The sequence below is a fragment of the Pseudorasbora parva genome, chromosome 15, assembly GCF_024679245.1.
Source record: "Pseudorasbora parva isolate DD20220531a chromosome 15, ASM2467924v1, whole genome shotgun sequence".
In the NCBI taxonomy this organism is placed as follows: Eukaryota; Metazoa; Chordata; class Actinopteri; order Cypriniformes; family Gobionidae; genus Pseudorasbora; species Pseudorasbora parva.
Genome location: NC_090186.1, coordinates 45,235,778 through 45,253,755, shown reverse-complemented (window position 1 = coordinate 45,253,755; position 17,978 = coordinate 45,235,778). Strand labels below are relative to the sequence as shown.

Genomic DNA, 17,978 nt, shown 5'->3' with positions numbered 1-17,978 from the left:
CATGTCCTCCGAAGACCTTCCTCTGATCTTTGAGCCGTTTGAGGACATTTTGGCTCCGGCATCCGGAACGCCGGGAAACTCGGAGCTGATGCTTCACACTTCCTCTGATGGCCGAGTTTCAGGAGCGCCCGAAAGCAGAGCTGATGCGGATGAGCAGCAAACACACAGTGAGCGGCTACACAGCACATAATAATAATAATAATAATAATAATAATAATAATAATAATAATAATAATAATAATAATAATAACTAGAGGAGACAGTTTGATGAAAACATTGATGTTGTCTCTTGACGAAGCCAGCTCTGAAAATGTAAAATAACTTAGAACATCTTGAAGGTTTTACTGGGAGAAAGTTAAAAATATATATATATACTTGGATGTTGTAAACATGATTTAGCACATGAATTTATCATGTTTTTGCATATTGTTGACATTATTTAGCATTTTGCTAACATGTTGCTAGCATTAATTTGGATGTTTCTAGCATGATTTAACATTTACTTGCTTGAATTAGCATGTTTAAGCATATTTTAACATTTTGCTAGCACAAATTAGTTTTTCATGGACATTAAACATGTTGTTAATATTAATTAGCATGTTGTTAATATGATTTAGCCTGTTGCTAGCATTATTTAACATTTTGCTAACAATTTGCTAACATAATTTAACATGTTGCTAGCATTTTTTGCACATTGTTTGCAATAATTAGCATTTTGCTAGCATGTTTTAATGCTTTGCTAGCATTAATTAGGATGTTGCTAGCATGATTTAACATTTTACTTTCATGAATTAGCATGTTTTAGCATTTTTTACCCTTTGCTAGCATGAATTATCATGTTATATACTTTATTTAGCATGCTGTTTATATGATTTAGCCTGTTGCAATGTTTTGTTAACATGTTGGTAGCATTATTTAAAATGTTCCTAGCGTTATTTAACATGTTGCTAGCGATTTTTTACATGTTGTTAGCATTAATTAGCATTTGGCTTCCATGTTTTAACACTTTGCTATCATGAATTACCATTTTGTTATCATTTTTTATACATTGCTAACATGAAATAGGTTGTTTGCATTATTTCGCATTTTGCTAATATGCATTAGCATTTAGCTAACATGCATTAGCAAGTTTTAACATGTTGCTGACATTATTTAACATGTTTTGCTAGCATTGAATTAACATTTTGCTAGCATGATTTAACACTGTTAACATGAAATAACATTTTGTTAGCATAGCATGAATTAGCATTTTGTTAACATTCATCACCATAATGCTAGCATTATTTTACATGTTTTTATCATAATTAACATTAACATGGCTAGCATGATTTAACACTTTTGCTAACATGAAAAATGTTCGCATTATTTAGCATTTTGCTAGCATGAATTCGCATGTTTTGCTAGCATGAATTCGCATGTTTTGCTAGCATGAATTAGCATGTTTTGCTAGTATGATTTAACATTTTGCTAACATGAATCAGCAGGTTTTAGCACATTGCTAACATGAAATATGTTGTCCGTGTGAATTAGCATGTTACCAGCATTAATTAGCATTTTTTCCTAACATGCATTATATTGCTAACATTTTTTAATGTGCTTTTAAAATTAATTATCATTTGCCTAGCATATTTACCACATTGCTATCATGAATTAGCAGAAGAAGTAGATCAGTGTGTTAGCTTTGTAACCTGTTCTGATTGGTCCAGCAGGCGATGATGTCACACGGAGCTCGGTGTTAGAGGAGCAGGAATCGAAAGGTTGGTGCGTTTAAAGCGACAGCGCTAGTTTCTGACACGGCGTGAGCTAAGCTAAGTCTCTGTCTTACAGAGGGGCCTGAAGAAGAGGAGGATGAGGAGGAGATGGACTCTGAGGAGGAGGAGGAGAGTGAAGAGGACCTGATGGAAAGCACCATGGCTCCGCCCACCCGGGCGCCCTACAGTTTGATCCCGCCTCCTCCGGTCTGGGTGCAGCGGAACCAGGGCCTGGGTGAGAACCTTCATTACTGCAGTAAAAGTACAGAAGTATTTGTTTTCAAAAGTACTTAAGTATCAAAAGTAAATGTCCTTCTTCATGTCGCCGCATTATTGTATTATAGTTGTCTAAATGCACATTATGCCATCATGGTTTAAGCCAGTCAGTGACGCTCCATCTGACACACTAGCAGACGACTAACTTAAACTCATTTAAATACTTGTAGAAAAGTTACAAAGCTGCTGTCACTTTAAGGCCGAATGCACGGATCCAATACACTGATACACATCTGATATTCTCACACTGTTCACCTTCACTGAAGACAGAATCAACTTTGTTTATGTCAATACTCCACTAAATGAGCATTTGGACATCCGTCTTCTTCCATTTTGCTCTAAACTATAAATCAGTGTTTAATAAATGCTGTGAAATCATTGAACTTCACGAGACTCTACAAGAGTGATTCCTGAAAGGCTTTCTGCAAAAACCCAAACACCTTTAAAAGAAGAAAAAAATCATCACTGACTTTCAAAGCTGCGACAGAAACGACTTTCCACTTCGAGGACCTTGATAGAAATGTAGTGGAGTAAAGAGGACGATATTTGTCTTTCAGATGGAGTGAAGTTAAAGCTACACTGTGTAACTGTTTTAGTTTATTCTTAGCTAAAAACGCTTAGTTCTTATAAATATATGTGCTCATTAATGTATATTTACTTCTTTTGAGTAATAAAGTATTCTGGTAAGTTTATAATATGCCGTTGTAAACACATACGGGTGAGGGGTTCGAGTGCCGGTCGCCATGTTGCTCCTCCATCTTGAAAGTACAGTAGCCAGAGAGGGACATACCCGTAAATTCAAGCTTCGGCTTTCGCGTTTTAACACTCGATGGCACCGTGTCGAAGGTGAAGAGGGGGATTGCCGTGTTAATCTTGGACTAAATCAGCCACCGTAGGAGTTAAAACGAAATCAGAATTGAGAGGAACAGAAACTAATATTCACTGGATGATCATAAACCTTTACACCGCTAGATGGGGGAAAATATCACACAGTGGAGCTTTAAAGTCGTAATTTTCCAGAAGAAATAATACTCCAGTAAAGCACAGAGACTCAAACAGTGAACTTCAGTACAGGACTCGAGTAGATGAGCTGAGCTACTGACCAGCTCTGGTGGCGACGGCAGGTTTAGGGAAAATAGCGCAGTAAAAGTACCGATACAGCGCTTATAATGTACCCGAGTAAAAGTAAAAGTTCAATGTTTAAAGCTACTTACCTCATCAGCATGACTGACGGTCTTTATCTCTGTCTGCAGTGCGGAGCTGGGTGGAGCTGATCCGAGAGAAGGTGCGGCTCATCCTCACACACACACACACTATTCCTCAGGGCTGTGTCCATCAGTCCAAAATACAGAACAAACCGGGAAAGAGGAAAACAGCTGTTAGCAAAGATCAACAAAATGTTAATTCATTGTAATTAACGTTACCAACAAGTTAAAACAAACTATTAAAATGTTAATTAATGCTAACAGTGTGCTAAAAATGTTAGCAACATGCTAATCCATGTTACCAACGTGTTTAAACATGCTATTAAAATGCTAATTAATGTTGATAGCATCATAAAAAAGTTACAATAAGTGTTAATTATAAGCTAAGTGTGTGATGGGTAGGTTTTGGGGCAGTGTGTGTGTGTGTGAGTGAGTGAGTGTGTGTGTGTGTGTGTGTGTGTGTGTGTGTGTGTGTGTGTGTGTGATGGGTAGGTTTAGGGGCAGTGTGTGTGTGTGTGTGTGTGTGTACTGAGCACTAGCGTGTCCTCTCCCTGTAGGCAGGTTATGTGTCCGGGATGCTGGCTCCGGTGTGTGTGTGTGTGTGTGTGTGTGTGTGTACTGAGCACTAGCGTGTCCTCTCCCTGTAGGCAGGTTATGTGTCCGGGATGCTGGCTCCGGTGTGTGAGTGTGTGTGTGTGTACTGAGCACTAGCGTGTCCTCTCCCTGTAGGCAGGTTATGTGTCCGGGATGCTGGCTCCGGTGTGTGAGTGTGTGTGTGTGTACTGAGCACTAGCGTGTCCTCTCCCTGTAGGCAGGTTATGTGTCCGGGATGCTGGCTCCGGTGTGTGTGTGTGTGTGTGTGTACTGAGCATTAGTGTGTCCTCTCCCTGTAGGCAGGTTATGTGTCCGGGATGCTGGCTCCGGTGTGTGTGTGTGTGTGTGTGTGTGTGTGTGTGTGTACTGAGCATTAGTGTGTCCTCTCCCTGTAGGCAGGTTATGTGTCCGGGATGCTGGCTCCGGTGTGTGTGTGTGTGTGTGTGTGTGTGTGTGTGTGTACTGAGCACTAGCGTGTCCTCTCCCTGTAGGCAGGTTATGTGTCCGGGATGCTGGCTCCGGTGTGTGAGTGTGTGTGTGTGTACTGAGCACTAGCGTGTCCTCTCCCTGTAGGCAGGTTATGTGTCCGGGATGCTGGCTCCGGTGTGTGAGTGTGTGTGTGTGTACTGAGCACTAGCGTGTCCTCTCCCTGTAGGCAGGTTATGTGTCCGGGATGCTGGCTCCGGTGTGTGTGTGTGTGTGTGTGTACTGAGCATTAGTGTGTCCTCTCCCTGTAGGCAGGTTATGTGTCCGGGATGCTGGCTCCGGTGTGTGTGTGTGTGTGTGTGTGTGTGTGTGTGTACTGAGCATTAGTGTGTCCTCTCCCTGTAGGCAGGTTATGTGTCCGGGATGCTGGCTCCGGTGTGTGTGTGTGTGTGTGTGTGTGTGTACTGAGCACTAGCGTGTCCTCTCCCTGTAGGCAGGTTATGTGTCCGGGATGCTGGCTCCGGTGTGTGTGTGTGTGTGTGTGTGTACTGAGCACTAGCGTGTCCTCTCCCTGTAGGCAGGTTATGTGTCCGGGATGCTGGCTCCGGTGTGTGTGTGTGTGTGTGTGTGTGTACTGAGCACTAGCGTGTCCTCTCCCTGTAGGCAGGTTATGTGTCCGGGATGCTGGCTCCGGTGTGTGTGTGTGTGTGTGTGTGTACTGAGCACTAGCGTGTCCTCTCCCTGTAGGCAGGTTATGTGTCCGGGATGCTGGCTCCGGTGTGTGTGTGTGTGTGTACTGAGCACTAGCGTGTCCTCTCCCTGTAGGCAGGTTATGTGTCCGGGATGCTGGCTCCGGTGTGTGTGTGTGTGTGTGTGTACTGAGCATTAGTGTGTCCTCTCCCTGTAGGCAGGTTATGTGTCCGGGATGCTGGCTCCGGTGTGTGTGTGTGTGTGTGTGTGTGTGTGTGTGTACTGAGCATTAGTGTGTCCTCTCCCTGTAGGCAGGTTATGTGTCCGGGATGCTGGCTCCGGTGTGTGTGTGTGTGTGTGTGTGTGTGTACTGAGCACTAGCGTGTCCTCTCCCTGTAGGCAGGTTATGTGTCCGGGATGCTGGCTCCGGTGTGTGTGTGTGTGTGTGTGTGTACTGAGCACTAGCGTGTCCTCTCCCTGTAGGCAGGTTATGTGTCCGGGATGCTGGCTCCGGTGTGTGTGTGTGTGTGTGTGTGTGTACTGAGCACTAGCGTGTCCTCTCCCTGTAGGCAGGTTATGTGTCCGGGATGCTGGCTCCGGTGTGTGTGTGTGTGTGTGTGTGTACTGAGCACTAGCGTGTCCTCTCCCTGTAGGCAGGTTATGTGTCCGGGATGCTGGCTCCGGTGTGTGTGTGTGTGTGTGTGTGTACTGAGCACTAGCGTGTCCTCTCCCTGTAGGCAGGTTATGTGTCCGGGATGCTGGCTCCGGTGTGTGTGTGTGTGTGTGTGTGTGTACTGAGCACTAGCGTGTCCTCTCCCTGTAGGCAGGTTATGTGTCCGGGATGCTGGCTCCGGTGTGTGTGTGTGTGTGTGTGTGTGTGTGTGTGTGTGTACTGAGCACTAGCGTGTCCTCTCCCTGTAGGCAGGTTATGTGTCCGGGATGCTGGCTCCGGTGTGTGTGTGTGTGTGTGTGTGTACTGAGCACTAGCGTGTCCTCTCCCTGTAGGCAGGTTATGTGTCCGGGATGCTGGCTCCGGTGGGCATTGGGATAGCTGGAGCTCTTCTTCTGGTCGGAGCGTTATACAGCATCAGAATAATCCACCGCAAGCGGAAAGAAGGCAGCTTCAAACACCAGAGGAGGAAGGTGAGCCATTAGCCATTATATTTAGTTGGGCAAAGGGGCGGGATGTGGGCGGAGCTTAGGTGACGCAATGACTAATAGACAGCAGATAAACGGCAATCCACCTGTCACTCAAAGTAACCACGCCCTTAATTACGCAGAACTTTAAGGCTTTATATAACGTAAACGAATGAGTTATAGAAAAGCTTCACCCCCTCACAGTCATGAAGGCCAGAATTAGCCGTATAGACCAAAACCACAGTTTGTCCCAGACTGTAAACATGTTTTATTCTGCTGTAAAGTTGGGCATTTTAACATGAGGCTCAATGAGAAAGAAAGAAATGAAGATCTGGGATGATGATTATCAGGAGTTGTTTATTCTGAAGTGAACTAATGCTCTAATCCTGTGACTTTAATCTTCAGCCGCCGAGGGAAGTGCGGAGCGGCCCGGACAACGCCATGCTACTGGCTGACAGCTCAGAGGACGAGTTCTGACCCGCTACACACACACACACACACACACACAGCCCCCCCCTAAACCTACTGATCACACACACACACACACTCTGCCCCTAAACCTACTCACACTCTCTCACACACACTGTCCCCCCCTAAACCTACTCATCTCACTCACTCACACACACTTCCCCTAAACCTACTCATCCCACACACACACACTGTCCCCCCTAAACCTACTCATCTCTCTCTCTCTCTCTCTCTCTCACACACACACACACACACACACCCCCTAAACCTACCCATCACAGGAAACATTCTGCATTTTTACATAAAAAAAAAACAATTTAGTATGTTTATGAATCTATTTACATTGTGGGGACATTTGGTCAATTGTAACAAGTGCCCTCAACATAACGTTAGAGCGATGGACCAGTTTCTAGGTTGGTGGAGAACAGAATTAATACTGGCAGTAAATAAACCACAGAAGCATATGAGGAAAATTACTCAAGAAAATATATTTGTAATTTAACAGTCACATAGACAAAACAAACAAGATTTGGAGACGGAAATAAATTATAAAACAATAAATTGATAAACAAAATATGAATTCTCTGTGTTATCTCTTGTCTTGTTTCTCTTATTCTGTTAAGATTTCGATTTCTTTTTTTTCTCTTGAAATAATTGAATGTACGTTACCTCAATTTGCAGACTGTAGTAAGACCGTTTATCGTTTATTTATTTTCTGTATTTCAGACAGCTATTAAACTTAACTGTCTCTTTAAATTTGGGGATTTTTGTTCTATATTGCGTTCAAACCAGAACCTTCTTTAACAAAACCCCGTAACAAGGTAATAAAACCACAAATAACCAGTCAGCAAAACTGAAATCTCTTATCACATTGAAATGGAAAAGAAACAAAATTAAATACAAAATATACATTTAACTCACACGCAATAACCAAATACCCTTGTTATAACTCTTTGTCTGAATTTGTCCAAGAATGGTCCTTTAACAAGTCCAGTGAGTGAGTGCCAAATCGGCTCAGTCCTACCAGTTCAGAGAAGTATCCAAAGGAAAGAGAATTGTCCTCCTGAAGCAAGTTGATGCAACGCAACGAATGTCCTTAATACAGTGGATACAACAAAAGTGTGCTTTCCCAGGTCCAGGAATCAGCATTCAATTTTGGTGGCTCGCCATCTCAAATCCATGAGAGAGGTTTTCAACTCAAATCAACAAACCTGACCTGTTTTACCAAAACAGTGTCATTAATATATAACAATCTCATCAACTTCTCTTTTTCCTATTTAAACTGTGTTTAAATATGCATCACAACTTTTCATGTCAAGCATGTTATTTTACAGGCATATTGAGAAATGTATATTATACTCATATTGATATGGACATCAATATTCATTCATAGCTTAACAAAATATATCACTCAACATCTCAAAATAAATCATATGAACATGAAATATGAAAACGATTTTTACAACATGCATAATGATATGCAGGTAACAAAAAACACATCTTTTAAAGAAAAGAAAAATACAGATAACTCACCAAATCCCGAGTTTTCAGTTTTTAAAACACCCGCTTCAGATTCACAGGAGTTTCACAATCATCTAGCATCCACGTTTACATCGGCAATCATCATTCTACAATGATTTATCATCATCAATCATAAAGTATTATAAAGTTGTTTATAACAATATTAAATGAATTTTAACAATATAAACCTTTTTAATCCCGTTTCTGCATCACTCATCTCGTGTTCAGCGCATCTCTCGCACTTCCGTGAGTCATCCGCTTGCGTCATACACAGCTTGTGTTACGTGTAATACGTCACATGATCTCCGCTCAAATATGATAATTATTATTTTTATTTATACATAGTTAATTCACAATGTACTTTAATAGATCGTTTCAATATTTTAATTAGAAATACAACTATTAGACTATACAATTATATATATATATTTATTTATATATATATTTATTTTCCTAAGGCACCACATTTAACATGGGTTACACCCTCCCCTCTTTAAATCCATGCAAGTCCCTTTGCATTGCAATTCTGACTACTATCAGTGTCAAGGCTTATATCTTAGTGTGCTTAACTGATCTGGGTTGTTCTGCTAATGTTTCAACGAAAGCTGTGTTTAGTCCTTGCAAAAGAGATTGAATAATAGATATCATAGGATTGCCCAATTCCGGGTAAGTCAGTCTTTTGGATTTTTGTCTCATTCTTTTGGACTTCCTTAATCTACTCTCAGCTTCACATTCATCTGACTCTGTATCTTCTTCAGATGCTTCTGATTCAACTGGATCCACTCTGTCTTTTTCCACTGGAACATGAGGTATGGGTTTTCCATTTTGCTCTGTGTTAGTTTTGTTCTCCATTCTTGTATTAACAGGTGAATTCAAACTTTGTTGCCCTGTTTCTGACAGAAAACTTCTCTCTTCAAATCTTTTTCTTTCAGGTACCATATCACTGTGAGCGGAGGCTGGTCCAATAGAAGACTGAGTTTCAGGTAAGTATTCTGGTTCAGGTAGGTATTCTTCATGCGTATCACTGACATTAGCACTGGCAGGGTTTGAATCAGGTTGTGTCTGAATTACAGGTTCAACGCTTTTGAGGGGAATTTCTCTTGGTGCTCTCACGACTTCAAACTCCTTAACAAATCTCACCGGAATGGTTTCGGAAATGGGCTCAATTCCTTGCATAAGATAATCATCGTCCTCTCCGTCATTATCCAGACACTGCTCTGAACTCTCTGGTTCTTCCTCATTTACTTCTCTCAGAACTTTTCGCCCTCTCTGCTGCTTGTGTGCCATCTTTTCTTCCTCCTCAGATGGTGACAAGAAACCGCAAGGCAACAATAGGTCCCTGTGGAGCGTTCGCAAGGGTCCTTCTTTTCCTTCTGGTTTCACGGTGTACACAGGAAGTTCACCAGCTCGGTTTACCACAATGTATACTTCAGAGTCCCATTTATCAGCCAATTTGTGCTTTCCTCGGAGACGCACATTTCTGACAAGAACTCGATCACCCACATCAAGTGAAGACTCTGTCACTCTTTTGTCATATCTTGTCTTGTTCCTTGCTGCAACCTTTGCTGCATTCTTCCTGGCAAGTTCATAACTCTCCTGCAAATGAGTTTTCAAAGTTTTCACATACTGGGAATGGAACTCATTATGGCTGTTATTCACAGGTACTCTGAAAGCGAGGTCTATTGGCAACCTAGGCTGTCGGCCAAACATTAACTCATATGGTGTGAATCCTGTAGTTTCATGTTTAGTGCAATTATATGCATGCACAACAGGCTTCACAAAATCTCTCCAATGGGTTTTGTCCTTGTTTCTCAGAGTACCCAGCATACTCAACAGAGTTCGGTTGAACCTTTCAACTGGGTTTCCCCTGGGATGATACGGTGTAGTTCGAACTTTCCTAATTCCAGCAATCTCACATAACTCTTTAATGGTCTTGCTCTCAAAATCAGGTCCTTGATCGCTATGAAGCCTTTCAGGTACCCCATAGTGAACAATGAAATTTTCCCATAGGTTTTTTGCGACTGTCTTAGCCTTCTGATTTGGTGTGGGGATTGCTACAGCGTATTTTGTGAAGTAATCAGTTATCACCAAGATGTCCTTTGTATTAGTACGATCTGGTTCCAAAGATAAGAAATCCATACATACCAACTCAAGTGGCCTAGATACCTGAATGTTCACTAATGGCGCTGCTTTCTCTGGTGGAGTCTTCCTGCACACGCACCGGTTGCATGTCTTGATCTTCACTTCCACATCTGTAGCCATCCTGGGCCAATAAAACCGGGCTCGAGCAAGGTCAAGGGTTCTTTCCATACCTAAATGACCCATATTGTCATGCAGTTGCTCCATGACAATAGGCCTTAGATCCTTTGGGAGAACAAGTTGGTAAACTGTATGGTCACCATCCACTCTTTTCCTGTAAAGAATACCATCCCTCAGCTCTAACTTTTTCCATTCTCGCAGAAGAAATGGGAGTTCTGGCAATTCTTTCCGCAGTACCGGTAAGGACGGTTTCCCTGATTCCAGTTGTAAGATTATCTCCTGTATTGCCGGATCAGCTCTTTGTTTATCTTTCAGCTCTTGCTCCGTTAACTGAGGAACCACTGGAAATCCTTCAAAGGACTCATAAGTCTCAGGAATCGCCTCTGAACTCACAGAAAGGGACTCAATTAGAGGAATGTAATCACCATCTTCAGTTGTGCGTACCAGATGTTTGTCGCTGATAGCTTGGACAACTTCAGTGTGGACCAAGATAGAATTTCTATCCTCAGGTAAGTGGTGCAAGGTAAACTGATTTATGCGCTCCTGCTCTTTCTGTGATATCCCGTCGTTGGTAAGCATTCCATGAGGACGTCTTGACAACCCATCTGCATCTAGATTGCTCTTTCCCGGACGATACTGAAGCGTAAAAGAAAATGTGGACAAGGCAGAGAGCCATCTGTAACTTGTCGCATCCAGTTTTGCAGATGTCAAGATATAAGTCAACGGATTGCTGTCTGTGACCACTTTAAAACTGCCTCCATACAGGTAATCAGAGAACTTCTCCGTGACTGCCCATTTCAGGGCCAAGAATTCGAGTTTATGAGCAGGGTAACGGGACTCACTCCTTGAAAGCCCGCGGCTGGCAAATGCAATTGCACGTAGCTCTCCTCCCTGCTGCTGGTAAAGGGCAGCACCTAGCCCAGTGGTGCTAGCATCGGTGTGCAACTCGTAGGGGAGTGTGGGATCAGCGAATCCCAATACAGGTGCTGTGGTGAGTTTCTCTATGAGTGTGTCAAAAGCCTGTTGACAACTCTCTGTCCATCTCCCTCCAAAAGGCACTTTGGAACTCAGGTAAGATGTACTTTTGCTCTTTCCTTTACAGTTCTTACGGAGAGGTGGGTATCCGACAGTCAAGTTGTTTAGTGGCTTTGCGATCTTAGCATAGTCTCGGATGAAACGGCGATAATAGCCGGAAAACCCCAAGAAGGAGCGTAATTCTTTGAGGGTTTTAGGACTTGGCCAGGTTTTGATTGTCTCTATTTTCTGAGGATCGGTTTCCACGCCGTTCTGTGACACAATATGTCCCAAATACCTAACAGAGGTCTGGAGAAATTTACACTTCTCTACTGAAAGCTTCAGACCATAGTCTTTCAAGCGATTTAGGACATGCAAAAGGCGGGTTTCATGTTCTTCTAGTGTCTCAGAAAATACGATCAAATCGTCCAAGAATACCAGGACTTCAGTGAGGTTAATATCACCCATACACTTCTCCATAAGTCGTTGAAATGTACTGGGAGCATTCGTTATCCCCTGAGGCATTCGATTGAACTCCCAGAACCCAAGAGGACAAACAAAAGCGGTTTTGGGCTTATCCTTTTCCTCAACTTCAATCTGGTAATAGCCGGACTTAAGATCAAGCACTGAAAACCATTTAGATCCACGGAGTGCCGAAAAGGCTTCCTCGAGATTCGGCAGTGCATAAGCATCCTTTATGGTCTGTGTGTTCAATTTTCTATAGTCGATACACAGCCTCACATCACCATTTTTCTTTTTGACAACCACAATGGGTGACGAATAGGATGATTCCGATTCCCGGATGATTCCAGCCTCGAGCAACTCCTCCAAATGTCGACGAACTGCTTCGAAGTCATCAGGATGTATGGGTCTGGCCCTGTGCTTGAAAGGGGTATTATCATGCAGCTTGATGCTATGCTTCACCTTTTCAGTTCGCCCAACATCGAAATCATGTACAGCAAAAACATCGGACATATCCCGCAACTCTTGTGTAATCCTCTCTTTCCATTCTTTGGTTATTGGAGAGTCGCCAAAATCAAAACAGAGTTCCTTTGTAGATTTGTCTTCTACATTAGAGGACATGGCTCCCTTCTGAGTGCTCTTATTTGAAATGACCCTCTCTATGGCATGGACATCCGCGATTACACACTTTCCAGGAATGGTAATATCATGCTCGGTTTCATTTTTTAGCACTACAGGGACTTTACAGGATGGATGCTCAGGTAAGTTAAGAAGACAGCTAGCGACTAAAAGTCCTCCCGGAACAGAAGAATGGGAAGGGGGTTCCATCACTACCCATTTATCTGTCACTTGTCCTTTTACACTCACAACTCCTTCCAAGACAAGATTCTGCCCTGCAGGTATGACAGCGGCCTCAGCGCTGGGGAGTCTGACAATTCCTACATTGCTGTTTACTCTTTGATCCCATCGATACTCAATCGTTTTCACTACTGCTTTGTAGCCGAATGGAATGGATTTGCAGATGGAGTCATTGATTTCAAGATGCTTCCCATATGCCAAGTCTAAAGTATTGGTACCAATTAGTACTTTTGGCTGAGCAGTGCCACTGGTATCTGGAATAACCAGTGCAAGTGTTGATACTTCAACAGTACTTCCGAGAAAATCCTCAGGAAACTTGACTCTCATTTTTACATACCCCAAATAGGGTACTACCTGCCCATTTGCGGCTTCCACTTCCAGCAGGTTCTCCAAGGGAATTATACTTAGCTCAGACAAGTTTTGCTCATGATAGGATTGGGAAATTGTTGTCACTTGCGACCCTGTGTCTAAAAGGCAGGAACATAGTTTACCTTCAATGTACACTTGAGCAGTACACTTGGCCCCTATCAGTCCCTTTGGGAGGCTGGCCAGCTGACCCCTACTACAGGATAACTCTGAGCTACCCTTCCTTCCTATTGGCCTTTTGAGACTAGTTCTGCACACAGTAGCCCTTGTACGTCTCGCTACAGGGGCTAATTCCAGTTTAAAGACTCTGAGGCCCCTGGACACTTTTGCCGGTCCCACAGATTCTGTCGCTCCCTCAGCTGCTTCCGTTTTTCATTCACTAAAGATGGGTTTGGATCATTCTCGCAACCAGAAGCGATATGCCCGTCTTCGCCACAGCGGAAACAATATCCTGGCTTAGGTCTTTCTTGAAAATTTTGGCCAGTAGTTAAAGCACTTGGTTGAGTGGGCTTAGAGTAAACCTGTTTGGGCTCACATTCTCCTTTTTGCTTTAGAGGTTTCTGAGATCCTAGCTTTGTGAACTGACTCTGAAGTTCTGCAATCTGTTTCTTCAAGTCAAGCACATCATCACTCTGCAATAGCACATTTTTCTCTGTCTGTTTAGCTCTCTGCTTACTGAGCTGACTTTGAAGTTTTGTGACTTGCCGTCTTAATTCTGTGACCTCATTTCCCTCTGATGCAGCACCTTGCTCTACGTCAAGAGAGCTTGTGGATACTACATGGGAGCTGACTTTATGACGATGCACATTCAGATGCTGACGCATGCGGCTCTCTTTAGCAAAGTGTCGATTTTCTTCACTGCGCAGCTGCAAAAGCAGTTCGGAAAATGAAGGTGGACTATCCCGTTTAACCTCTAGCTGAAGGTTTGTTATCAACGTGTCATTCCAACAGCCTCGGCAGAACTGTTTCAAGAGCTGTTTATCAGCTTCAGCATTGGACACAGCACCTCTTTTTATTGCTTTTAAGAGCGCTGCCTGTAAGCGCTGTAGGAACAAGGAGGGCTTTTCGCCTGCATTTTGCAATGTGTTCAAGAATCGTGCAAAAAGATCATCCCCGTCCTCAACTGCGTCAAAAGCAGAATCCAGAATGTCAAGGTATTCAGTAGGTAGAGCTGTTGCACCCAAATGCCTCACAATCTCCGATGCTGGAGGTAACAAGCTGTCTAATATTTTTCTGGATCTGTGCAAATCAGAAAGAGAAGGATCCTGGAGAATCAGTTCAACACTCCCTCTCCAAGCATCATAATCAACTTCAGTGCTCGGACGTGGAATTTTCCCAGAAAAGACCCTAAGTCTGAATGGTGAATGCATGTGGGGAACTCCCTCATTCTTTATCAAGTGTTCAACTACCACACGCTGGATTTCAGGTGGATTTAAATCAGCCACATCCAAAGCTGACATTTTCTTTTCAATTACCACTGAACGTACAGTCTCTGGGCTTTGACATCCTGCGCCTTTCCCTCCTTTGAATGAGGTAAGAGGATCATACGTGGGAGTGGCAGTCCCTAAGGAAAACTTTGGCTCATTTTCATCTGTTGCAATTGCAGCACTTGATGTAGTGGCTTGAGATAACTGCTCTCTGAGAAGTTCCTCAAAAGTCTTTCCACTAATCGTTGCCAATTTCTGCAGCTCAGAGAAGTAAACGGCGGTAGCTTGCTTGGTGGCTACTGGCAAGTAGGCGCTTGACAAGAGTGTTATGACATAAGAGACGTTATGAGGGCTTCTGAAAGTGTACGGCAACACGGGTTCAAGAGTTTCAAGGGCAGCACAGCTTTCATATTCTACAATCACGTCTCTATGAAAAGGCGACTTTGGGTCATCTACTCTCAGATGTCTACTAACACGTCCGTGCTTATTTAGAAATTCAACTAAGTCTTCGTCAAACTCTGTGTCAGTCAACCCACGAACTATCACAGAATTCGCAACTTTAACTTTCTCCATTTCAACGACATCCATGTTTCTTAAGACTAACGTGATCTTAGTTTTGTATAATCAGTTTTGTTTTGTTTTGTGAACCTGTTCACAAGATATTTACTACCACTGTTCTCCTGGCTGGCTCGCCAAAATTTATGTAACAAGTGCCCTCAACATAACGTTAGAGCGATGGACCAGTTTCTAGGTTGGTGGAGAACAGAATTAATACTGGCAGTAAATAAACCACAGAAGCATATGAGGAAAATTACTCAAGAAAATATATTTGTAATTTAACAGTCACATAGACAAAACAAACAAGATTTGGAGACGGAAATAAATTATAAAACAATAAATTGATAAACAAAATATGAATTCTCTGTGTTATCTCTTGTCTTGTTTCTCTTATTCTGTTAAGATTTCGATTTCTTTTTTTTCTCTTGAAATAATTGAATGTACGTTACCTCAATTTGCAGACTGTAGTAAGACCGTTTATCGTTTATTTATTTTCTGTATTTCAGACAGCTATTAAACTTAACTGTCTCTTTAAATTTGGGGATTTTTGTTCTATATTGCGTTCAAACCAGAACCTTCTTTAACAAAACCCCGTAACAAGGTAATAAAACCACAAATAACCAGTCAGCAAAACTGAAATCTCTTATCACATTGAAATGGAAAAGAAACAAAATTAAATACAAAATATACATTTAACTCACACGCAATAACCAAATACCCTTGTTATAACTCTTTGTCTGAATTTGTCCAAGAATGGTCCTTTAACAAGTCCAGTGAGTGAGTGCCAAATCGGCTCAGTCCTACCAGTTCAGAGAAGTATCCAAAGGAAAGAGAATTGTCCTCCTGAAGCAAGTTGATGCAACGCAACGAATGTCCTTAATACAGTGGATACAACAAAAGTGTGCTTTCCCAGGTCCAGGAATCAGCATTCAATTTTGGTGGCTCGCCATCTCAAATCCATGAGAGAGGTTTTCAACTCAAATCAACAAACCTGACCTGTTTTACCAAAACAGTGTCATTAATATATAACAATCTCATCAACTTCTCTTTTTCCTATTTAAACTGTGTTTAAATATGCATCACAACTTTTCATGTCAAGCATGTTATTTTACAGGCATATTGAGAAATGTATATTATACTCATATTGATATGGACATCAATATTCATTCATAGCTTAACAAAATATATCACTCAACATCTCAAAATAAATCATATGAACATGAAATATGAAAACGATTTTTACAACATGCATAATGATATGCAGGTAACAAAAAACACATCTTTTAAAGAAAAGAAAAATACAGATAACTCACCAAATCCCGAGTTTTCAGTTTTTAAAACACCCGCTTCAGATTCACAGGAGTTTCACAATCATCTAGCATCCACGTTTACATCGGCAATCATCATTCTACAATGATTTATCATCATCAATCATAAAGTATTATAAAGTTGTTTATAACAATATTAAATGAATTTTAACAATATAAACCTTTTTAATCCCGTTTCTGCATCACTCATCTCGTGTTCAGCGCATCTCTCGCACTTCCGTGAGTCATCCGCTTGCGTCATACACAGCTTGTGTTACGTGTAATACGTCACATGATCTCCGCTCAAATATGATAATTATTATTTTTATTTATACATAGTTAATTCACAATGTACTTTAATAGATCGTTTCAATATTTTAATTAGAAATACAACTATTAGACTATACAATTATATATATATATTTATTTATATATATATTTATTTTCCTAAGGCACCACATTTAACATGGGTTACACAATGTAATATAAACAAGTACACTCACTCACTCACACACTCACACACACACACACACACACACACACACACACACACAGTAAGTGCAGTGACGGGTTCGGTTGAGAATCGGTCTCTTTTCTTCAAGCGCTCAGTATTTAATAAAGAGTTTAAAATCCCTCAGTCTCGTGATCATGTCAGACATTATTGAACACCTTCAGATCTCCAGTAACTCAGTGTTGTGGTGTAATAGTGCATCACCTGACACACACTCGCCACATTACAGTCTCATTCATGATTGCATATTAAAACATGATCAAACGTGCTTCAGCTCTTACTGACATCAGCGCTTAAAACACCGGTTGATATGAATGTAAAATGGGTTAGGGTTATGGTGTTATTGGTCTAACACACACACACACACACACACACACACAAACACACGCACTGTAAATATGATTGTAATGATGCAAAATGTTGTTTTTGATGACAATCTGATCTGTCCAGATCTATGAGCTCAAACTTTCGGATTATGGATCATACATTTACTGCAGGCTTGTTGTTTAATCGCTTTTTTTGTCAAAGTTGTGAAATGTCTTTACAGTAAAAGAATTCACTGTAAATATGACCGAAATAAAGTATTACATCATTTACTGGGAGTCGATTATTTTTGTTACATAAACGTCATCTTTCCTGGTTAAACTGCTGTTTACTCTCTCTCTCTCTCTCTCTCTCACACACACACACACACACACACAATTTTCAAAGGCAAAAATAGACCATAATTATTGCATTTTGTTTTTCAGGTATATGTCCTTGATCAGTGTGCTTCTTTGGAAAACTTCTGCTTCACAACCTTCCAAAACATAAGGTTGTATTTTTTACAGTAATATATTTCATATTGAATATCATTTAATACTTAATTACATTAAACATGTAGTACTATATACTTTTAATCAAGTAAAAGTATTCAAAGTTTTACTTGAGAACAAGAAAGTAATACATTTTTAATGTAATTAAGTTTTTAAAGGTAAGAAAACAACTTTTATTTATGAAATGTAGTGAAGTAAGTTTCCAGTCCAATTATCTAAATATTCTTAAATCATTTACATTTAATCATTGAGCAGACGCTTTTATCCAACGACTTACAAATCTTATTTCTGATTGAAATCTTGTTTCCGTCCCAAACATGAATCAGATTATTT

At 41.4% G+C, this 17,978-nt stretch overlaps 1 protein-coding gene across 3 annotated transcripts in view; it reads left to right on the top strand.

Moving 5' to 3' along the window:
* The window catches only part of LOC137041735 (armadillo-like helical domain-containing protein 4), a 281,479-nt gene that overhangs the window by 6,947 nt on the left and 256,554 nt on the right, over nucleotides 1–17,978 (top strand). Inside the window, exons 3-8 of one of the 3 annotated variants that reach the window (XM_067418342.1) lie at nucleotides 1–169; nucleotides 1,703–1,757; nucleotides 1,828–1,986; nucleotides 3,281–3,312; nucleotides 5,948–6,085; nucleotides 6,485–6,587. The exon at nucleotides 1–169 is cut by the window's left edge and continues 46 nt beyond it. In XM_067418342.1, coding sequence (XP_067274443.1) covers nucleotides 1–169; nucleotides 1,703–1,757; nucleotides 1,828–1,986; nucleotides 3,281–3,312; nucleotides 5,948–6,085; nucleotides 6,485–6,556 — 625 coding nt within the window. In that variant the 3' untranslated portion in view covers nucleotides 6,557–6,587. The remainder of the gene's footprint in view (nucleotides 170–1,702; nucleotides 1,758–1,827; nucleotides 1,987–3,280; nucleotides 3,313–5,947; nucleotides 6,086–6,484; nucleotides 6,588–17,978) is intronic. The other 2 variants (XM_067418344.1, XM_067418343.1) reach the window with 2 other exon arrangements.